The 24,775-nt window shown below is 41.5% G+C and overlaps 2 protein-coding genes across 2 annotated transcripts; both read right to left on the bottom strand.

The window, feature by feature from the left end:
- Nucleotides 1-6,914: 6,914 nt before the first annotated feature.
- On the bottom strand, nucleotides 6,915-13,537 carry LOC119228770 (CD209 antigen-like protein E). The gene is made up of 6 exons (XM_062565155.1): nucleotides 13,425-13,537; nucleotides 13,236-13,337; nucleotides 12,886-13,074; nucleotides 8,782-8,924; nucleotides 8,070-8,173; nucleotides 6,915-7,857 (listed from the first exon to the last, which is right to left on the bottom strand). Exons 1-6 carry the CDS (start codon nucleotides 13,492-13,494, stop codon nucleotides 7,704-7,706), a joined length of 762 nt encoding a protein of 253 aa, XP_062421139.1. The 5' UTR covers nucleotides 13,495-13,537; the 3' UTR covers nucleotides 6,915-7,703.
- Nucleotides 13,538-19,151: 5,614 nt separating this feature from the next.
- Nucleotides 19,152-22,349, bottom strand: LOC119228767 (C-type lectin domain family 4 member E-like). Its single transcript, XM_062564881.1, has 5 exons — nucleotides 22,337-22,349; nucleotides 22,119-22,286; nucleotides 20,463-20,605; nucleotides 19,768-19,877; nucleotides 19,152-19,559 (listed from the first exon to the last, which is right to left on the bottom strand). The coding sequence occupies exons 1-5, from the start codon at nucleotides 22,347-22,349 to the stop codon at nucleotides 19,406-19,408; spliced, it is 588 nt and encodes a 195-aa protein (XP_062420865.1). The 3' UTR covers nucleotides 19,152-19,405.
- Nucleotides 22,350-24,775: the final 2,426 nt, after the last annotated feature.

The following is a 24,775-nucleotide window of genomic DNA, read 5'->3' as shown; positions in this document are numbered from 1 at the left end:
TACCTCTGCCTACCTCTGCGCTCCCGGCTCTCGACCCCTCGCCTGAATCCCAGCTCCGACCTCGCCTGCTCCCTGACGGTGCCTCTGCCTACCTCTGCGCTCCCGGCTCTCGACCCCTCGCCTGAATCCCAGCCCCGACCTCGCCTGCTCCCTGACGGTGCCTTAGCCTGTTCCCTGATTGCCTGGCTTTTCGACCCCTGCCTGTTCACCGGACACTACCACGCCTGACGTCTTTACCTCCTTAATAAAACTGCGCTCTGCGCTTGGGTTTCACTCTGGTCTCCTGTGGTGCGTTACAATAACATAATATAAAAAGACAGAAACGCAGAAACTAGTGTTTGCCACGTATCTTATTTCCTGCAATGAAAAATCCGTTCCGCACCGACTGAGCCAGAGGGTTCAAGCTGCCATGTGATGAGGAAGTAGTACGAAGCCCCAGTTGAATCCTGCAAGCAACAACATATTTGTGATCTGCAGTTTGTCATGAAAGTAAATAGTTTGGCACGGAGCTTCACACTGATACGTGGGTAAGTTGTTCCTGCCCAGCAGGTTCAACCGGATCAGGTCAGACTCTGTTGTCTCCGTGAATGTTTTATTGAATATAAACTCTTCATTAACATTTGTTAATGAAAGGTTTCTGCTTCATCACGTGTTCCCTACTAGTCTACATGTAGAAGAAGACCACGTGACAAAGAGGGGCGGGCACAGGTCCTCTAAACCATCTGGTCCCAACTACACCTTCCAGTCTGTTGTCATGGCAACTCTTTACAGGGTGAAAGGATTGTTTCACAGATGCTGGTTTAGATCTGAAAGACACTTGTTTGAGCAGTGAGGAGGATTCTGTTCACGATGACCTTTGACCCTGTGAACACAGCACATACCAAGTCAAGTCAAGTCAACCAGTCGGACTGCATACTTTGTGGACACACCCTCTCTGATGAAGGACAACAAGCTCCAACAAGTTTCACTTCACTTCTTCTGATGGAAGATGAAGTGAAGCACGGAGCTCCTTTTCTACACGGACCTGCTGAGGACAGAAGAGAGCTGCACACTGAGGAAGATCATGTCTACAAGATCAGTAAGTGGATCTTTGATTGGTGGAATGACATATATTGGATGGTTGTGAACGTGTGATTGATTAAAGCTGGTAAACAAGATTGCGCCTGTGTGAGCAGGCAGAGAGAAGCTGCTGTTAGTCTGAATGATGATATTGTGATGAAGAAGAGGAGCTCAGTCTGATCTGGGGTCTGTGAGGGCTGTTACTGCAAAAACTCCTGTTCTAACCAAGACATATAATCTTATATCCAGACAAAAAATCTTATTGATCTTATTTTGAGAATAATTTATTTCCTTTCTTTTCTAACTTAGTATATCTTAAAGTTAGTTCTTTTTAATTTACATCAAGCTGAATTACTGTTAGAGACAGCAATGGAGCATTTTAAAGGGATTAATTGCTGTTAAAGACTGGTTTCAAGACTGCCCAGTAACAACTGCTAAAATATCAATTCATAATCGTATCTATTGCAAATATTGGTGTTGGATCAAAAAAAAATGTATTCACAGGTCGTAACAAATCATTTCATCAGTATCAAGTCACCACACACCTTCCAAAACTTACAGTATGGTTATTCATTTCATTTCATTTTTAAGTGCAATTACATCATCAAGGTTAAATTTTGTCAAAACATACAAATTGTTTTTAAAAGTGATTGCATAATATGATTTATAATAAGTAGCTTTTCAGCATCTTGGAACTCTGTGGCCTGATTAGGTACAGCAACTTCAAATGCCAAAAGATCTCTATTCCAACCCAGAGTCTCGTAAAGGTGATATTCAAAGCAATACAATAAACTGTCTAGGGTTGGACGGTGTACCGGTACTAGAAAGGTACCGCGGTACCCTTACTGAAAATGGTACGGTTTTGAATATTTTTAGTACCGGTACTTCATTGAAAAAGCAGCAACCAGAGCGCACTCAGTGTTCCACTTCCTGTCCGGCTGCCTGCACGCATTGACTGAGTGGGCGGGGCCAGCAGCGACGCATTGACTGAAAAAGAGGACGTCTGCTTTGTCTTGTGTTGCACTTGCTGATGTTTGACTGTTAGGAAAGTTGTCAAGCCAACAAACACAGCTACAGGCTGCCGTCTCTCACGGTTTCCTCGTCTTTGGATGTGTGGCGTGAGTGCGTGTGAAAACATGCAAAAGCTTGTGTGTCACATGGGGAAACATGGGTCTTTACATTCCTGTAGACACCCATGTTTCCGCCCATGTTTTGCTTGCCTCTAAAGAATTGGAGATATGCAAGCCCTCTCGGTGACCCCTCGTGCTTGGAGTTTGCACCCGGCGTGGTGAAGGCGTTCTTTCTTCTTTGCCCCGGCTATATTCCTAAGGCTCCGTCCACCATGGTCGGGCCTATTGTGCTGCAGGCGTTCTGTCCTCCTCCGTTTCTGACGTCGGACCAAGCGAAGCTCAACCTCCTCTGCCCAGTTGAGGCCCTAGACTTCTACGTCCGCAGGACCGGCCTGTGTAGACTTTCCGAACAGTTGTTCTTGTATTTCGGACCACCCAATATTGGGGGCCCGGTGTCTAAGCAGAGGATGGACAAGTGGGTGGTCAGCCCGCACCTTTGGTTGTCCGGGCCCATTCTACCAGAGGTATGGCGGCTTCTAAAGCCCTTTTGTCGGGTAAAGTGTCGCTGCACAAAGTTTCTCCCAGCAGGTTGTTGTGAAGGTGTGAAGGTGTGGACTCTGCTATGAATCAGGCTGAGCACCCAGAGGAGGGAGTCCCTCCCTCTGAAGCTCCTCTGTGTGGGGAACATGACAGCCAGACCAAAGCTCAAAGGTGAGAGGACCATCTCCAACGCTTTTCAGCTGTGTCCAGTGGGGGAGGGAGAGCTCCATGGAGGGCTTGGTGAGACCTGTTGGGACAAAACAAAACTGACTGATGACTAAACAGTGAACTGAAAGACCAGCAGGACCAGTAGACCTAGACCACTACAGGGAGTCATGTGGTCCACATCCAGATATCACTTCATGGACTTTTACCTTGTTTTGGTCTCTGTGAGGATGGACATCATGTGGAATGATGCTTCATGATTAAATGATGATGTGATGATGTATTCTCAGTGTTTCTTTCAGTTCACATCAGCTGAGAGGAAAGTCTCCTGAACCCAGCTGTGTGTCCATGAAGAGTAATCACTCTAAAGGTCTTCCGATTAGCTTCAAAGATGGACACTGTCCTGATGACCCAGAGTAAGTTATTGGACAGATGAAACAGATAAAGAACTGTTCCGATCGTCAGTTATAAATTACAGAAATAGTTGTGCATTGTTTCAAGTGTTGTTCTCATGACGATATGTGATATATGTTCATGACAGAACTCCTTATCTTCATCTAACTGGTCTGTATTAGTTGGAACTCCAAAGGGGACTAACTTCATTGAAACTCGATGGTTCTGCCACATACATTTCATAAGACACTCATCACTAACAAATAAAACAATGCCTCACACTCACAGAAATGTCTTTGATTGATTTCGGCGATATTTGTTTTTTCTCAGACAAGCCTTTTTGAAATTGATTGGAAACCAAGAACCTGAATCATATAAATCATAAATGTTCCTTACTCCTGCCGTTTTAAACAATAACATGAATTTAATCCAGTGTTTTTAGACTGAAATATACAGAAAAGCCACCCTGTGCGTCTATTGAAAAAATGTCCAAGTTAGAGGTTTCTGGGGGAAAATTTCATAGAAGAGTGTCATATTTGCTCTATGTGTCATTTTACACTCAATGCATTTTGGCTTTTGAGTGGCTTAGCGACCAGAGTTCATCCAAGGATTTCACCTCAATCCGCGAGAACAGTACTAAAGCCTTTTGCTTCACTCTATTGTCACTCTATGAAAGAAAAACTTTCAATACTGTCCAAACACTGACTTAGATGTATGTATGTTTTTCCAAGAATTTTTAGATTTGTATTTTATTTATTTCTTAACTAGTAACACATAAACTGATATTTACTCACCAGATCACAACTACAGTGGTTCCCCATTTTCCTGACAAAATATATCCAAATAGAAAAAGTATAGAATAAGACGTCCTTATTGTGGGTATGCAATTTTTGAAGCAGGGGCCTAAACAATGGTTATCAAGTAAAAGGTGTGAATCATTTACTGTAAACAGATGTTTACAATGTGAGCTAGTTCCTCCACATCAGGATCAGCAGAAGGTACATCATAGCTGCAGATTTCGGGAGACAGATGACTGGGACTGAACATGTGATTAGAACAAACTCAGTGCTCTGTGAACCAGCTGACGTGGTCTCTGGACTCCATGGAGCGGTTTGGAGACTCTATGAAAAGGTCCAACGACCAATGAGTTGTTTCCATGACAATCATAACATAACTCATTATCTATATGTAACTGGTTTCATAAGACTTTGTATCAGATGCAGAGGTCTGCAGACGTTCTTTGTATGACCCACAGTAAGAACTAAAAACAGATGAAACTGATGGCTGACTGTCACTCAACTAATGAACTGTTCTGTCATCATCAATCATTACAGGAGCCAATATCTTTAAATAATGTTGTATTGGTGTTGATGGTACATACAACATGTGAGCTGATGGTTCATGTTCCTCCACAGAGAGGACAAGGAGAGCTCAGAGGTTCCCACAGGTCAGCCTTCCCAGCAGCATCAAACACAACTGGACTCCATCTTCATGGTGTGTACATGAACAACTACTTTAACATCTCTCAGTTCACCATCATGCTGAACTTTGTAGACCAGTGGATTGTCCGTCTGTCCGACATGGACCCGATGGTGGGCTCCATATTTTAGTTTGTGTAATTCATAGACTGTTCTGTTCCAGCTGCTGGAAGAGAACATCATCACTTTCGTTAAAAACGAGCTGCATAAGATTCAGAAGGTTGTGAGTTCAGATTACCCAGAAGGCTTAGAGAAAGAGGAGGTGCTGGATGAAGAGCAGAGGAGTAGCAGAGAGGCATTTGTGAAGATCTCAGTGCACTTCCTGAGGAGAATGAAGCAAGAGGAGCTGGCTGAGCGTCTGCAGAGCAGTAAGATAATTTCTATAAAGACCATGCTGATGAATGAGACCTTCACTAATGTCTCAAGAGATACAGAGGACAGAATATACTGTATATTTCAACATATGATTTTTGGCCCCCAAACCGTAAAACATACACAGCTTAGAGGTTGCATCTCAGATTCGTGACAGTGAAGTGACGTCCTGTTTGAACCAGAAGACAGATGAGACAAAAATAAAGCAAGCAATAAAGCAAATTACTTAGACAGACACAAGTTGACACTCTTTCAGAATCCTTGTTCTTTTGCTCATTGTGTTTTCAGACAAGAAACTTCAGTAGCATCTAAGACAGAGGTGGTAACGATCGAGAGGAAGTGATGAAGCAGGATTTGTATCTTGACCCAGTGATATTTTCAGGCATGAGAACCGACTCCTTTCAGTGATCAAATTCTTCTTCCCCATCGTTTGAGTGAGTTGAGTGCAGAACTCAGAGAAGAAAATATAATAGTCAATTCAATTCAATTTGTTTTATTTTGTATTGGGAAATTTTAGATTTGATTTGAGTGCAATTTGTCCTTTTTCTCATTGAATGCAAAAGTTGCGTGTTGCTGCTCTTAAACAGACACAACTATTTGTGTTTTTAGAGGAAGAATTTCAGCAGCATCTAAAAAGAAACAGAAGTGGTAAAGAGAACTGTCAGGGTTTCGGGAAACGACCCAAAAGCTGACCGGAAACTCAGACTGATGGTGACAAAAATAACGGGTATTTATTCATATCCCAGGTGAGGAGTGAGGAGTGAGGAGGCCAGCTGGTCGGGATCGGGGAGTGGTGGTGATGCTGTGGACGGAACAAAACACAATCGGAAACAAGAAACAAGGCACCGGCCGGGTGAAAATCTGGAAATCCATTCAGGTAGGTATCCTATCGACGCACAAATGTGAGTTAACAATTCGGTGGGGATGAGATGTCCGGTCCTCCTCTTTAACCTGTTGTTGATTGTGATGAGCAGCAGGTGTGTTGGCCCGAGCCACTACGACTCCTCTCCTCTCAGAGGTTCGTGGCAGAGAACAAAAGGAAGTGATTAAGCAGCATTTCTATCTCGACCCAGCAATGTTTTAAGGGTTAGGACCCTCCCAGTCCTCAAGGATCAACTCACGGGATATAATGTGTGTGATAATGATGTGTTAGAATTGTAGTCTGTGTGTTATCAGATATTAGTTATTACATTTGTATGTTAGATAAACAACTGCAATATGAATTAAACACCATTTAAGTAATGTAAATACTGTACACATAACACCCTGCCACAATGTAAAGTTAAAGCCATGAAGAGTTTTTTTGGAAGTTTGTCCCGTTTATGAGTAAAGGATGTAGGACTGCCCTGTCTCGTAGGCTACGGCAATCCCTGTTACTGAAAGATCTGCTTTATTTGCACTTAGACAACAAAATAGTTACCGTTTGTGGAGTGTGGCCGTCAGTAATGTCAATGTGCATGTCAGAAGGACATCCCGAGTTTCTCCACAATCACAAACGGAGGACGTTATATGCCAATGAGGTTTATTTAAGTTCTTCCCAAGCCGTAAAGGGCAGGTGCTCACAGGTGCAAAAGCCTGGACAAATGAACAACGAATCACTTTTGATGTACAAAATAATATTGTGGCCTACAAGCTCAGGCTTCCGTCAGCATAGATTGACTCACTCCCACCAGGCGTAGCCCACCAACCTCCCGATTGCTCCACTAGGTGAGAGTTATATACACCTGGGTCCCACCAATTCTAAGCACCTAATCACATGGGTATAATAACGCCCATGAACATGTGATACTTATGCAGACACGGTCTTACCAGATTGCCTACCCCATTTCCCTCTGTTAACAGATTTTACAATAACACAATACACATCCACATGTAATTTTAACAATGATTAGGAAGCAAACATCACTAACTGCACACAATTTACCCCCTCCTTTCCCACCATACCTGGTTTCTCCCACCACCCACAATGCAACAGCACAGGTATAAAGCACTTAAGATGCCTGCCACCATGTCTGCTGATGTCAGGTGAGAAGGGGTAACCAGGGGTCACAGAGAACAGTGGGTAGCTCTGTGACAGTACGTGTGTGTATAAGGAAATATAGGTGTTGTCAACTAAAATAAAGGAAGCCAAAAATAACCAGCAACACCAACAGCTAACATGCTAACACGCTAATGAATATATTTCAGCTTAAAGCTTTATTATATGTATCCAGTATAATGTTCAGCTTTGTTTATTTGCGTTTATTCATCTCACTAGTTAACAAACACATGCTAAAGTTTACACAAAACCATTATACAGACAACTTCATACCTCCAACCCTTCACATGCACTCTCTTTTTCTCTTAATCTCTCACATACACCATTTAAGGCAGTTATCAGGATCATAATAAGATTCATGGATGTAATACTTGACGGGTGGACATGGGGACAGAGAGCAGGACTCAGTGTTTTAATGTGAAGATGTCGGCCATATTATTACATCAGATAATTGTTTTTGTTGCTTACATTGTTTATAATGCACATTTAATAAGTGCGTTTTCTTTTCTTTCTGTTATAAATGGGCTAAAATGTCTTCCCTGGGTTGCATAGTAACAAATGATTGTTTAACCTTTGAATCTTGAAACATTAAACCAGTTTTTCACAGATCCATTTCAGAGGGTAAGCACAGTCTCTATCGTTCCAGTTTCTGTCTGAGTTCCAGCTGACAACTATTTCAACACAATCCTCGTTACCTCCAAAGTCATCAGGTTGAACTGGACCAGGTTTAGCGCCCCAATACCTAAGAGATGAAGAGCTGGTGAATCTTCAAAACATTTTAAAAAACATTTTAATTCAGCGTCAAATTATTTTTCAACTAAACTTGTGTATTCATATATATTTAGTTCAATTAAATTTTTTGTGTAATGCACCAATGCTGACAGGTAAATGTTTTTTTTAGGTCTCATTTTGGTTTTACTAAAATGAATATTAGTAAATGTTGTTGTGTCTTACGCTCCAGTCAGTGGAGTTCCATCAACCCATTTCCAGGTGCCCTCGATCTCTCTGTCACTCAAACCAATCCAAGTATGACTTTTGACGATGTCTGAGATGAATTTCTGTTAAAGATAAAAAGCATGTAAAGTAGTTTTTCACGTTTCATTTTGATAAATATTAATTCAATTTATAGGGAGTCTACCAAAAAGTAGGTAAAAATATGGAATTTGATTGTGCTACATAAGGACTATAGATATTCCAGAATATGAAACATGTTAATAATGTTAATAATCAAGAATCTAAATATAGGATATGTATATGTTAAGAGCCCTAAATATTAATTTAAAGTAGAGTGTTTCAAAGAAGTGGATGAAATTATTCTGGAGTCACACGTTTTTTTTTTCTTTTTTCGTTTGGCCTCTCGCCATCTTGTTTTTTTAGCCGGGGTGATCTGTTTCTTTTTTAAACAAAAGTAACAAGAGAGTGTCACAGTTTGGGTTTGTTTCCTATTTTATTTTGTAGTTTTCTGCCTCTTTCATACATCGTTCATACATTCATCTTTCAACTTTCATAAACGGAAGTTCAACTTTAAGTTGACAACAAAGTCTGACTGGATTTATTACAATGACCTGTCAATCAGTGTGTAGCCCCACCCTAAAGAATTGTCAAAGCTGGAGTTAGTCACAAAAGAGGATAAAACAGGATAAAACAAAAAAGAGTTTGGCACTACCTGTTCTTCAAGTGAGTCTATAATCACCAGATCAGCTCCTTGGTCTGTGCAGTCCTTTCTGCCATTAGTCCAGGAATCCTCCCGTGTAGAGAAAAGATAACAAGCACAACTGAACATCCTCCAGCCTTCAGGACACGTTTTCTCTGCAAAAGAAGAAACATTGAAGTGTCACACAAGAGTCCTACAAAGAGGAAGTCGTGTTTTTTTGCTGACTCTCTATTTTGAGCGTTTAGCTGTGGAGCGTCACTATGAAACACATCACTTTATTATGAGGGGCCGTTTAGGACTTAACTACTGAGACACTCTCACACACACTACTGAGACACTATCACACACACTACTGAGACACTCAACACTCTCACACACACTACTGAGACACTCTCACACACACTACTGAGACACTCTCACACACTCTACTGAGACACTCAACACTCACACACACTACTGAGACACACTCACACACACTACTGAGACACTCTCACACACACTACTGAAACATTCTCACACACACTACTGAGACACTCTCACACACACTATTGAGACACTCTCATACACACTATTGAGACACTCAGACAGCATCTCACTATACAACATGAGAGCATCTCACTATACAATGTGAGAGAATCTCAGTATACAGTGTGAGAGAATCTCAGTATACAGTGTGAGAGAATCTCAGTTACACCGGAAGACATCTCAGTTACACCGGAAGGCGGAAGCAAAGAGCGCTGATTTTGAACAGCGCAATGCGCCAATCATACGCCCTTCCTTCATATGCCTTGAAGTCTGCGGTCGCCCGTCCAAATTTATAAATACTACCATAATCAAGGGACGGAATGTCATTTTAGAACGTTTTCAGGCGAGAAATTAGGTGTTTAAGCAACATTTCTGCAGTCGGTTTGTTAACATTCAGCCATCGTAAAAAATTCCATGGAGGATGTCGGAGACATGAGGCGTAGTTAACGGGACCATCTGATGCCCCCAGCACCGGGCGGTCAGCCTCATCTCACGCCGCAGACAGTAGTCTTTTCTCGGCCAGACTTCTGTGAAATTGACTACTTGTATTAGGGGGATGTTGGACCGTCCTGATTTGCAATGCCCTGACGCGTATTTGTCCTCCTTTTTTTGGAGTTGCGCTGGGAAAACTGTCGCCCCCCCCCCCCCTCTCTGGCCGTAACGTCCGTGCCACCCCCGCTAACCTGAAACGACTTTGACACCCCCGATTTAGAGCCTCACGAAATATTGTCCTTTTTTATGGTGTTATGGATATGGTCACCCTACATTGTATCTACTTTTCCGTAGCGGAGACACGAGTGGATCTTACAATAGAAATAATCATTAATTGATATTTGGATTTTAATGTATTATTTAATCGATTATTATCCTTCGCTTTGAAGCTGATGCCCTGCTGCCGGTTTCCATGACGGTCTCCCCACAAGACCTTTAATAAAGACACGATTAGTTTTATTCCACAATGATAGACAGTACAATAAGCGCGCACACTATGGATACAGTATAGTTTACGTATAGTTTATTAAGGTTATAAATTTAAACTCTGCTCGCAAATTAGCCATTAAACAAACACCAGTCTCAGATTAGAGGTTATGAACACTCATCCTAGTATTACTATCGTATATATAACCGCTACGGAAAAGTGGATTGAAGCGGAGCATTTCACGGAAGTCTGGCCGAGAACAGGCTGCTGTCTGCGGCGTGAGATGAGGCTGACAGCCCGGTGCTGGGGGCATCAGATGGTCCCGTTAACTACGCCTCACGTCTCCGACATCCTCCATGGAATTTTTTACGATGGCTGAATGTTAACAAACCGACCGCAGAAATGTTGCTTAAACACCTAATTTCTCGCCTGAAAACGTCCTAAAATGACATTCCGTCCCTTGAATATGGTAGTATTTATAAACTTGGACGGGCAAGCTCGGACTTCAAGGCATATGAAGGAAGGGCGTATGATTGGCGCATTGCGCTGTTCAAAATCAGCGCTCTTTGCTTCCGCCTTCCGGTGTAACTGAGATGCCTTCCGGTGTAACTGAGATTCTCTCACACTGTATACTGAGATTCTCTCACACTGTATACTGAGATTCTCTCACATTGTATAGTGAGATGCTCTAATGTTGTATAGTGAGATGCTTTCTGAGTGTCTCAATAGTGTGTATGAGAGTGTCTCAGTAGTGTGTGTGAGAGTGTCTCAATAGTGTGTATGAGAGTGTCTCAGTAGTGTGTGTGCGAGTGTCTCAGTAGTGTGTGTGAGAGTGTCTGAATAGTGTGTGTCAGAGTGTTTTAGTAGTGTGTGTGAGAGTGTCTCAATAGTGTGTATGAGAGTGTCTCAGTAGTGTGTATGAGAGTGTCTCAGTAGTGTGTGTGAGAGTGTCTCAATAGTGTGTATGAGAGTGTCTCAATAGTGTGTGTGAGAGTGTCTCAATAGTGTGTGTGAGAGTGTCTCAGTAGTGTGTGTGAGAGTGTCTCAATAGTGTGTATGAGAGTGTCTCAATAGTGTGTGTGAGAGTGTCTCAATAGTGTGTGTGAGAGTGTCTCAGTAGTGTGTGTGAGAGTGTCTCAGTAGTGTGTATGAGAGTGTCTCAATAGTGTGTGTGAGAGTGTCTCAGTAGTGTGTGTGAGAGTGTCTCAATAGTGTGTATGAGAGTGTCTCAATAGTGTGTGTGAGAGTGTCTCAGTAGTGTGTGTGAGAGTGTCTCAGTAGTGTGTGTGAGAGTGTCTCAATAGTGTGTATGAGAGTGTCTCAATAGTGTGTGTGAGAGTGTCTCAGTAGTGTGTGTGAGAGTGTCTCAGTAGTGTGTATGAGAGTGTCTCAATAGTGTGTGTGAGAGTGTCTCAGTAGTGTGTGTGAGAGTGTCTCAATAGTGTGTATGAGAGTGTCTCAATAGTGTGTGTGAGAGTGTCTCAGTAGTGTGTGTGAGAGTGTCTCAGTAGTGTGTGTGAGAGTGTCTCAATAGTGTGTGTGAGAGTGTCTCAATAGTGTGTGTGAGAGTGTCTCAATAGTGTGTGTGAGAGTGTCTCAGTAGTGTGTGTGAGAGTGTCTCAGTAGTGTGTATGAGAGTGTCTCAATAGTGTGTGTGAGAGTGTCTCAATAGTGTGTATGAGAGTGTCTCAGTAGTGTGTATGAGAGTGTCTCAGTAGTGTGTGTGAGAGTGTCTCAATAGTGTGTATGAGAGTGTCTCAATAGTGTGTGTGAGAGTGTCTCAGTAGTGTGTGTGAGAGTGTCTCAGTAGTGTGTGTGAGAGTGTCTCAGTAGTTAAGTCCTAAACGGCCCCTCATACTTTATTTTAACGTCCTGTTCTGCATCTCTGTGTCCAACATTCATTGATTCTCACAACTAAGACACAATTATTGCTAACAAATATTTCATTTCATCCCAAATGAATTTGATTACGAATTTCTGAACTATTTCATCTGTCATATCCCTACTTTTACTTGCAGTATTTTAAAAACGACATACTTAAGAGGTGAGATTTTCGATGCACACAACTGGTTCTCTGGTTTGACGAGGTAAAAGCCGTATTTAAATCATAACATTTGGACCAAGACTTTCAGCTCTAAAATAGATGCAACCAGCACTACGAGTGCACATGAATAAATAAAGTTTGGACTGTAGATATAGATATAGTTCACAGAGCAAATATATAGTAAATACATATATTAGGGCTGTCAAATGATTCAAATTTTTAATCAAATTAATCTGAATTTTCAGTGGATTAATCATGATTAATCACTATTTGCAATTACACCTTAATCCGGTCCACAACATTCAGCGGGGACTGGCACAAACGACTTGCTGAACTTGACGGCCTGACATATGCCTGCAGGTGGCAGTTACGTGTTGTATAGGATGAAGTGCATTCCCTAGAGGAAGAGGTACTTTCCTGACCTGAATAATTTGTCACACTGCGCATGCGTGAAATGTGTTAAAAAAAATTGACGTAATTAACAACAAACAACTAATTAACGTTAACGCACTATTTTTGACAGCCCTATATATAGTATATATATAGTATATAGTAGCCATATATATATATATATATATATATATGAAAGAAACATGACTCAGCAGAACACACACAGACCAGCACTCACTCTTTTTCAACAGGAGCTGAAGTCTGTCCTTCTCATGGGTCAGTGCAGTAAAGTTGTCCTTCAGTGCAGTGAAGTTGTCCCTCAGCTGGTCTCGCTCTGCAGACACTGAGGACAGCTTGTCTCCACTGACCTGGAGACGCTCCGTCAGGTTGGCTTTGATGGAGGAGAGTTCTGCAGCTGATGCATCAGCTGATGAGTCATGAAGACATGAATAAATTATTCAATACATCATCACTGTTGGTGTCTATATTACAAAAAAATCCCATCATCTTTTCACAGAGAATATAAAGATACTGAGCAAATGAACCTGAACTCTTTTATATCTCAGGTTGGATGAAGATCAGACTCACAGTGGACACCGAGACAGACGAGTCCAACCAGCAGGAGGACACTGAGCAGCCCCAGAGAGACAGCAACAGCTCTATGAGGTCTGCTCCCTGGGCTCCTGGGACCTGGACACAGTGAAGACCAGTCAACACACTGGTCAGTGTAATAATCAATATATTAAAATACAACGATGCACCTGTTCACACTCTCACCTGTCTCATTGGTCATCGGTGTGAAGTCCACAGGTTTGTCACATTCAACATTGGCATAAATACCCTCCATCACTGAGGATTCCCGCTTTGCCCTCGAGGGTCAGATATGTACCATCAAGTCACACCAGGGAGTGAATGAGGAAACTCTCCAGCTGTGTCTTAGAAGAAAAGGGAAGTGGTAAAGACAAAGAAAGGAAGTGATAGCGGAAGGATTGTGTTGTGACTCAGTGATGTTTTTTGGGGTGAGAAACACCTCTTTTTAGTCTTTATCTTTTCCTCCTGATGGCTGAAGTAAGTTGAGTGCAGCCAAACCCAGACAAAGCTCAATAAAATACACGAAATTATGAAATAAAAGACTGTCACTCTGCAGACTGCTCTGGGGGGCGTTCAGGACCCCCCCAAGACATTTTGAGAAAAGCTAGGTTGCTATCTTTAAAAAAGACTCAAAAGACATCTTTGAAATGATTATCTAAGGTATTCATTTACTGAGTCACAATAATATAAATAGTTCTCAGACCCTTTAATCAGTAGTGGTTTCTTGCAGAGGCCAAGGGAAGCCAGGCTTCCCAGTCATCAAAGTTATTTAATCATCATAATTCATTTCAATCATAATAGTTGGTAATTTGATGAAAACACTATTTTAACAGTTCATGTAATCCGTCTGTGTTGCGTCTCTGTCGTCTCCTCCTCGTCTCTCTTTCATTCGTTATTGAGCGTTTCATGATGTGTAAAACAGCGCCCCTGCCAAGCTGCGTCGGCTTCCCTTGATGAAAAAAAAAGAAAGATTAACCATCATCAGGTGAGGCTATTGTGTGACGACACTGATCAGGGCATCACACCAATCAAATCACAGTATATCAGCGACGTCATTGAATTAAATAATGGGAGATTTGTCTTATAATAGCGTGTTAAGCTAGCGAGTTAGCTACTATTAAGCATAATGAAGGAGGGTGGAGATTTGGAGTATTTAGTAAAAAAGTTTTTAATAAACTGCATTTACAGCAGCAACTCCAAATTATGATCAGACAGCAGGCCAACAGCAAAACTGGAATTAACGAGGAGAACTACGTCCGCAGTGAGTGGCTCACGCGATGCGTACAAGTCGTGATTGACGTGGACGTAAAACTTAATGGCTTCTGACTGAGGATGTGAATGAATTCGCATCTTTCCAATTGCGTGCTTTGCTTTAAGTAGCTGGTTGGGCTTTTGGGAGAGTGGTTGCAACAATCAATGAGATGTTTTTAGATGACTGAGTGTGTGTGTGTGTGTGTGTGTATCAGGAACTGAGGGAGAGATAAAGATAGCAAGAGCGTGCGCCTCGGTTGAGTCCTGGTAAAATGATGGTGGCCTCTAATAGTTCACCCGACTACACGAAATAGCGACATATATATTTCAACATATGATTTTTGGCCCCCAAACCGTAAAACACACACAGCTTAGAGGTTGCATCTCAGATTCATGACAGTGAAGTGACGTCCTGTTTGAACCAGAAGACAGATGAGACAAAAATAAAGCAAGCAATTAAGCAAACTACTTAGACAGACACAAGTTGACACTCTTTCAGAATCCTTGTTCTTTTGCTCATTGTGTTTTCAGACAAGAAACTTCAGTAGCATCTGAGACAGAGGTGGTAACAAACAAGAGAGGAAGTGATGAAGCAGAATTTTTATCTTGACCCAGTGATATTTTCAGGCATGAGAACCGACTACTTTCAGTGATCAAATTCTTCTTCCCCATCGTTTGAGTGAGTTGAGTGCAGAACTCAGAGAAGAAAATATAAAAGTCAATTCAATTTGTTTTATTTTGTATCGGGAAATTTTAGATTTTGAAATAGTGCAATCTGTCCTTTTTCTCATTGAAATGCAAAAGTTGCGTGTTGCTGCTCTTAAACAGACACAACTATTTGTGTTTTTAGAGGAAGAATTTCAGCAGCATCTAAAAAGAAACAGAAGTGGTAAAGAGAACTGTCAGGGTTTCGGGAAACGACCCAAAAGCTGACCGGAAACTCAGACTGATGGTGACAAAAATAACGGGTATTTATTCATATCCCAGGTGAGGAGTGAGGAGTGAGGAGGCCAGCTGGTCGGGATCGGGGAGTGGTGGTGATGCTGTGGACGGAACAAAACACAATCGGAAACAAGAAACAAGGCACCGGCCGGGTGAAAATCTGGAAATCCATTCAGGTAGGTATCCTATCGACGCACAAATGTGAGTTAACAATTCGGTGGGGATGAGATGTCCGGTCCTCCTCTTTAACCTGTGATGAGCAGCAGGTGTGTTGGCCCGAGCCACTGCGACTCCTCTCCTCTCAGAGGTTCGTGGCAGAGAACAAAAGGAAGTGATTAAGCAGCATTTCTATCTCGACCCAGCAATGTTTTAAGGGTTAGGACCCTCCCAGTCCTCAAGGATCAACTCACGGGATATAATGTGTGTGATAATGATTAGTGTTAGAATTGTAGTCTGTGTGTTATCAGATATTAGTTATTACATTTGTATGTTAGATGAACAACTACAATATGAATTAAACACCATTTAAGTAATGTAATTACTGTACACATAACACCCTGCCACAATGTAAAGTTAAAGCCAAAGCCATGAAGAGTGTTTTTTGGAAGAGTTTGTCCCGTTTATGAGTAAAGGATGTAGGACTGCCCTGTCTCGTATGCTATGGCAATCCCTGTTACTGAAAGATCTGCTTTATTTGCACTTAGACAACATAATAGTTACCGTTTGTGGAGTGTGGACGTCAGTAATGTCAATGTGCATGTCAGAAGGACATCCCGAGTTTCTCCACAATCACAAACGGAGGACGTTATATGCCAATGAGGTTTATTTAAGTTCTTCCCAAGCCGTAAAGGGCAGGTGCTCACAGGTGCAAAAGCCTGGACAAATGAACAATAAATCACTTTTGATGTACAAAATAATATTCTGGCCTACAAGCTCAGGCTTCCGTCAGCATAGATTGACTCACTCCCACCGGGCGTAGCCCACCAACCTCCCGATTGCTCCACTAGGTGAGAGTTATATACACCTGGGTCCCACCAATTCTAAGCACCTAATCACATGGGTATAATGACGCCCATGAACATGTGATACTTATGCAGACACGGTCTACCAGATTGCCTACCCCATTTCCCTCTGTTAACAGATTTTACAATAACACAGTACACATCCACAAGTAATTTTAACAATGATTAGGAAGCAAACATCACTAACTGCACACAATTTACCCCCTCCTTTCCCACCATACTTGGTTTCTCCCACTACCCACAATGCAACAGCACAGGTATAAAGCACTGAGAAACGTCCCTTTCAATCTTTAACTTGAAGTCAAGATGGCCGCCACTATGTCTGCTGACGGCAGGTGAGAAGGGGTAACCAGGGGTCACAGAGAACAGAGGGTACCTCTGTGACAGTACATGTGTGTGTATAAGGAAATATAGGTGTTGTCAACTAAAATAAAGGAAGCCAAAACCAAAAATAACTAGCAGCACCAACAGCTAACATGCTAACACACTAACACGCTAACATGCTAACAAGCCAACTGGTGAACAGCTGTTCAGGTGGCTGGTGTCCTTTTCAGTATTAAATGAATGCGTTTACTCAACAAACAAAATACCGTGATTTACAGGGATACCGTCAGAATCGCACAAAATACTGTGACATGAATTTTTGGCCACACCGTCCAACCCTGCCCTTAACCGTGATAACATCCATTCGATTGTATTGGATCCAATACATCCCATAACCGAACTCATTATCAAACATCTTGATGAGAAACTGCTCCACCCAGGCCCTCAGCGTGTTTTAGGGGAAACCAGAGGCAGGTGTTGGATTCTGTGCGGTCCACAAGCCATTGGCCAGCATCGTCACCAATGTCAAGACTATCAGAGATAGAGCGCCACCGCAGTCATCCCCAAAGAGGCAGATCTTCCTCCAGCTTGTGTTAGACTGTTTAGACCCCAAACTACTCTTTGTCTGTGGGACTAATTTCAGAGGGGGAGAAGCAGAGCTGAAAGGTGCCTTTGAGGCCATGGCCCCAGCCATGAAGCAACAATTGGCCCGCACACAAATAGGGATGGGTTTCATTTTTAAAAACGTTTTAAACCAGTGCCAAACTGACACTTATTAAAAAATACCGGTGCCTGAAGCAATACTTAAAAAAAGAATCACAAAACGACGATTCGGAAAGGCAAATTTATTTCTTTAAATTGAACAATATAAGACTGTTCAAACTGTAATTATGAATAAATGGAAAACGCTTCAAACTACAACATCCAACCTTTTACTCTTAAACTATCAACATTGTATTAACTCAAACAACAGCTTACGGTATACTTTAAAGTATTTCCCCTCTCTAAGAGCCAGAAGTGTGTAAATAAGTTCATTATCAGAAGCTGGCCCATTGTTTGCTCCCACACTATAGAGGGCTGTTTGAGGCCAACTTCCTGTTTAGAATCCTGAAACAATGTGTGGTCTGATTCCAATGTAAAGTAGAACTTTATTTCTTTATACATTTTGTATATAATTTGTTTGTTAGGAATTTGTGAGGTCCCAACCCCTGCGTGACGGCTGGAGGCCGCAAGGGGGCGCCGAAGGACGCGTCCTCCGGAGCCCTCCTGCGTCGCGGCAGGAGGCCGCAAGGGGGCGCCGAAGGACGCGGCCTCCGGAGCCAATCACCGGAATTCAGAACACATGAGAGAGAGAGAGAGAGGTATTGCAAGTACGCTTCTCTGCTGAACCCTTCGGTCGCTGCCCCTGAATTCCCTTAGAACCAGTGAGTCTCTGTGCATTGACCTTCCGCCCTCTCCCGACTATGAACCTGCCTATCCCCTTGGACCAGATCAGTCTTTTGCCACCTGTGTCTCCGAACTACTGCCTGTGCCCGGATTTCCCGTATTGATTTGTCCCTGGATTCGACCGTTGCCTGTCGTCAATAAACATTGAGAGCTCTGCTCTTGGGTCTAAGTCTGCCTCCAGGTTCCATTCATTACAGATTTAGAGACTGACTTCCCTATTATGACATTTCAAATGATGTTATCTTCTTTCTTTTCATATTGAACTGTGGAAAAACGATGCAACTTCCTCAATAACATGGCGTGGCTAAATAAACAGCAAAGTTGAATGAAACCTTGTTTCGTGTTGTGGCTCCAGTTGAACATTAAAACCACAGCAATGACGTAAACAGGAGGTCTCCCTGTAGACCGGACCGTCTCCTTTTAAAAGATCGCTCGGTTCAGCCTATGCGGCCGTTGGAGGACACAGAGCAGGTCCACTGCGAAGGCGGAGTCCTCATGAGGACGCAGCCCACCAAGTGAGAGCTCACTTCTGAGAGTAAAAAGACACGTGCACAAACATTCAATGACAGTGAGAGATGAGCTCACCTAATGCAACAAACCAGTGACACACATGGAACACTTGATGGAGACCTTCTCTCACCAAACAGGAACGGACTGAGAGCCATTTTCATTACATAGAAGTACACATGCTGCATCGTGCATGTAAACAGCTTCAACTTTATTGCTCTAATGAATATATTTGAGCTTAAAGCTTATAATATGTATCCAGTATAATGTTCAGCTTTGTTTATTTGCATTTATTCAGCTCACTGGTAAACAAACACATGCTAAAGTTTACACAAAACCATCATACAGACAACTTCTTACCTCCAACCCTTCACATGCACTCTCCTTTTCTCTTAATCTCTCTCATACACCATTTAGGGCAGTTATCAGGATCATAATAACATTCATGGATGTAATACTTGACGGGTGGACATCGGGACAGAGAGCAGGACTCAGTGTTTTAATGTGAAGATGTCGGCCATATTACATCAGATAATTGTTTTTGTTGCTTACATTGTTTATAATGCAGATTAAATAAGTGTATTTTCTTTTCTTTCTGTTACAAATGGGCTAAAATGTCTTCCCTGGGTTGCATAGTAACAATAAATGATTATTGAACCTTTGAAACTTGAAACATTAAACCAGTTTTTCACAGATCCATTTCAGAGGGAAAGCACAGTCTCTATCGTTCCAGTTTCTTTTTGAGTTCCAGCTGACAACCATTTCAACACAATCCTCGTTACCTCCAGCGTCATCAGGTTGAACTGAACCAGGTTTAGCGCCCCAATACCTAAGAGAAGAAGAGCTGGTGAATCTTCAAAACATTTTAAAAAACATTTTAATTCAGCTTCAAATTATTTTTCAACTAAACTTGTGTATTCATATATGTTTAGTTCAATTACATTTTTGTGTAATGCACCAACGCTGACAGGTAAATGTTTTTGTTAAGTCTCATTTTGGTTTTACTAAAATGAATGTTAGTAAATGTTGTGTCTTACGCTTCAGTCGCAGTCAGTGGAGTTCCATTAACCCATTTCCAGGTGCCCTCGATCTCTGTGTCACTCAAACCAATCCAAGTATGACTTTTGACGATGTCTGAGATTAATTTCTGTTAAAGATAAAAAGCATGTAAAGTAGTTTTTCACGTTTCATTTTGATAAATATTAATTCAATTTACAGGGAGTAGGTCAAAATATGGAATTTGATTGTGCTACATAAGGACTATATATATTCCAGAATAAAAACAATATAAAACATGTTAATAATAATGTTAATCAAGAATCTAAATATAGGAGATGTATATGTTAAGAGCCCTAAATATTAATGTAAAGTAGACTGTTTCAAAGAAGTGGATGAAATCATTCTGGAGGCGTTTTTTCATTTGGCCTCTCGCCATCTTGTTTTTTAGCCAGGTTGATCTGTTTCTTTTTTAAACAAAAGTAACAAGAGAGTGTCACAGTTTGGGTTTGTTTCCTATTTTATTTTGTAGTTTTCTGCCTCTTTCATACATATTTCATACATTCATCTTTCAACTTTCATAAACTGAAGTTCAACTTTAAGTTGACAACAAAGTCTGACTGGATATATTACAATGACCTGTCAATCAGTGTGTAGCCCCGCCCTAAAGCATTGTCAAAGCTGGAGTTAGTCACAAAGGCAAAACAGAATAAAACAAAAAAGAGTTTGCCACTACCTGCTCTTGAGGAGAGTCTATGATCACCAGATCTGCTCCTTGGTCTCTGCAGTCTGTTCTGGCATTAGTCCAGGAATCAGCCCGTGTAGAGAAAAGATAAGAGGAACCACTGAGCATCTTCCAGCCCTCAGGATACGTTTTACCTGTAAAAAAACAAAGACTGCAATGATGAGACAATCACCACGCCCTAAAATGACAAAGTGGTGTTTTTCTTCTCCTTTTTTCGACCCCCTGTCACTATGACATACATCACTTTATTTTTACCTACAGTTTTACCTCTTTGTACTGTTGGACAATCAAAAATGCAAATGAAGAAAGGGTTTGAAAAGCTGAAAAGTCTTGTATTTGTTAGTAGCCTACTTTACTTCATGTATTTCATGTATAACCCTTACACACATCTGCCATACTCGAGCGGAGGAAAAGTATTAGGATGATATGTGGTAACACACATGCAGCAGAAAGACAAGACACATTTCAATAACAAGGCAAATTAATGCTTCACTTAAAACCATTAAAACCATCGAAAACTTTCAGCTTTAAAATTATATGCAATCAGCAAAAAGAGGCTGAAAAGAACATTAATTTTTAAATGTCTTTGGTATTAAAGTTTGGACAGGGCTAAAAGACTGTAGATATAGTTCACTGTGCAGATACAATATATATGTATATATTAGGGCCGGGACTCAATTAGAAATATTAATCTAATTAATTAGAGGCTTTGTAATTAATTAATCTGAATGTGAATTTTTTTCAGATGGATTTTTATGAAATTTTATTTTTTCAACCAATTCCAGCAGACAAATGTAGAAATAGCATATTTAGAAATATAGTACTTTCAGAAATTCAGGTAGCCTATAGGTAAGTAGACCTTTTGTAAACTATGTTTTTTTAAGTCGACCAATACTTTCAAGTACATTCAGAATATTGGTTATTTTTTCAGACGTGGACTTAGTTACCCTGGTCCTTAAACCAGTCATCTGGTGCAGTGTGGGTCCTTGTACTCAGAGTCGGGCTAACGTCCACGCTAGCTGCTAATTGTTTTGCGTTGAGGTGATACTTGAGGCTCGATGCGAATTCCTTGTTGCACAGCTTGCACACAACCACGCTCTTATCGACGCTTCCATCCGTGTGTTTATTAAAATAAAATTTCCCATTCACGGGGCCAACCGACACGGTCTCGTCAGTCATGAACACTAGTTGGTGCTCCAGTATAATCGGTCCGCCGAAACTCATCCAGTGAGAAACGTCCCGTGGTGCAAAAAATAGGTGTAAAAATGCATACATACATGCATACATACAAAAATAGGTGTAAAAATGCATACAAAATGTTTAATGTGTTATTTTTTGTTTAATTAATTAAACTTAATTAACACGCTAATGTCCCGGCCCTATAGTATAATTTTATATATATATATATTATATATTATATATATATTATATATATAAATATATAAAATATATATATATATAAAAAAATATATATATAAGATATATATATATATTTTTTTTATTATTTTTTAAAATTTTTTTATTTCTATTATTTATTTTATTATTTTTATTTTAATATATATAATATATATTATATATTATTCGTATATATATTATATATATATATATATATATATATATATATAAGAATCATGACTCAGCACTCACTCTGTTTCAACAGCAGCTGAAGTCTGTCCTTCTCCTGGGTCAGTGCAGTGAAGTTGTCCTTCAGCTGGTCTCTCTCTGCAGACACTGAGAACAGCTTGTCTCCACTGACCTGGAGACGCTCCGTCAGGTTGGCTTTGATGGAGGAGAGTTCTGCAGCTGTTGCATGCACTGAGTCATGAAGACATGATTCAATGCATCACTGTTGTGGTCTATATTACCAAAACATCCCATTATCTTTTCAATAAAGATACTGAGCAAATGTTGTCATGACAACCAGCAATCTGAACTCTCTCAGATCTCAACTTGGATAAAGATCAGACTCACAGTAGACACCGAGGCCGACGAGTCCAGCCAGCAGGAGGACACTGAGCAGCCCCAGAGAGACAGCAACAGCTCCATGAGGTCTGCTCCTTGGGCTCCTGGGACCTGGACACAGTGAAGACCAGTCAACACACTGGTCAGGAGAAGATGCACAGACTGATCATTCTTACCTGGGGCAGGTGTTGAAGGTCTTATGGAAACCTGAGACTTCAGGTATTCAGTGTTAGCGTAGACTTCCTCCATTGCTGTGAAGACAAGCAGCTGTCAAATAATCACTGTGATGCTGCTTCCTGCTTATGAATAGTTTGACTTTTGAGGAAGTTTCAGATATAAATAAAATAAAGCAGAACAGATGCAATGAAATCTGCTCTCAGACCAGTGAACAGTGATAAAAGCAATAAAGAAAACACTTTATATAACTACACATCTGTTTATACTCTCACCTTTCAGATTGATCCCAGGTCTTGAGTTGACAGGTTTGTCACATTCTACATTTCCATATAAATCATCCATTACTGTTGAGATTGGAGACTTTTTCCTTGAGGGTCAAAGATGCAGCATCAACTTACACCGACAAGAGGAAACTCTATTTGGTAATAATTTATCTTTTTTCTTTTCTTTTAGACAAACAAAAAGTCACGACTTGCTTTGCTGGCTCTGAATTTCATTTGTTTTGTTTCATTAGTCTTGTGAGGGTTGTGTTAATAACGGCCAACAACGGAAATAAATAATTGGCACCTTCTTAGGTGAAGGGGCGGAAGGTGTGATTATGTCCGAGCATGAGCATGACAGTCTCACCATTTTCTAAGTATCTAAATAGCACTTCTCCGGGGGAAGGTGTGAAAATTTGTGCCACGTGATGCTTTGCTGTGACAGTTGAACACCTCCAGTTCTCCTCTGAACACCCATCATGAAGGGACATCATGGGGTCATCCACCCTGTGACCATTGGTATCCTCCACCTGTTAGTACAAGAAAGAATGGTCCGTTACACGACAATGAAAAATGTTTAGAGAAAGCTATAGAATCACAACAGCTAACGTGGCTCGTGAGAGAGACTGCTGAGAGACGGCAAAGCATAGGAGCTGTGTTACTACGAGCTGATGGAAAAGACTGTAAACCTATGCCTATGCGTCAAGAGCATGACCAGCAGGCAATGCCGCTACGCACAGATTGAAAAAGAGTGCTTAGGACTGGTCAATTGATTTCAACAGTTCCATAGATAAGTTTATGGTCTACCCAAGTTTGTGGCTGAAACCATAGAGAAAAACCTCAGTGAGATGTCACCACGCATCCAAAGGTTAACGATGAAGCTACAGCGCTATGATTTCGACTTGATCTACACACCAGGGAGCTGAGGCTCTGTCCAGAGCAACCACACAGAGCGAAGAACAGGGTGTGAGCACGACAGCTGCTAACGTCACGCTCCACGTGAACCTGATCAACGAGTCACTACCGGGGTCTGACAGGAAATCATTGCAGATTGCTGAAGAAACACACAAAGATGCAAGATTACAGAGAGTCATCAAGCTTCTGAAAGAAGAGTGGCCAAGAGGTGAATGTCGACAGTACTATAAAAGCGTCAGCTAAATAACATGTAATGAAAAGATTGCATGAGGGACACCTAGGTATGGAAAAATGCAAGTGAAGAGCCCGCAAAGCCTTCTACTGGCCAGGAATCAGATAGGACGGTCTCAAGTTGTGTCTAAAACATGTTTTCATACGTGGCTGTGATGTAGTGCTCACTCATACAATTGTGAACGCTGCAATGAATTTGTGATGCGTTTTCTAGATTTTCAGCAATATGTTTGTGAATGTGTGAGAATCAGGAAACAGACGCAGACACATCTGCTGCTGTACGCAAACACACACACGTAGGGAAACCAGTAGGTGTAAAAACCAGTAGGGGTGTAACACCTATTGAGTGGTATCACGTGGGACGTCTTAACTGGAATGCTATTGGTCTGTGCTTTAAGACTTTTACCGTAAAGAAGCTGCGCCAAGTGAAAGGTGTCCCGTCGGGTTAAATCATCAGTTTGTCTTTTAGCTTTCGGTCCGGGTCCGAACCCAGAAGCCGCCCCGACTATTTCATCTCCTTTCTGTCCAAAGAACAGCTGGTTGTGATTTTGATCTCTGGATACTGTTTTGCATGTTTAATTAAGCAACAAGGTACGAGAGGCTGTAATGAATCAATCGTGTTTCAGTTTAAAGGCGTCGGCCTGATGTGTGGAGATACAGAACTGCCCCGAGTGCCTCATTCAAATCATCTGGACCATTTATATCAGCCAGTGGGGGGGGGGGGTAAATGAACAGAGAGGGGTCGGCCTCCGCTTCTGT

This window comes from Pungitius pungitius, chromosome 10 (genome assembly GCF_949316345.1).
Source record: "Pungitius pungitius chromosome 10, fPunPun2.1, whole genome shotgun sequence".
NCBI classification, from domain to species: Eukaryota; Metazoa; Chordata; class Actinopteri; order Perciformes; family Gasterosteidae; genus Pungitius; species Pungitius pungitius.
The sequence above is the reverse complement of the archived record's forward strand: the minus strand, read 5'-3'. Positions and strand labels throughout refer to the sequence as shown.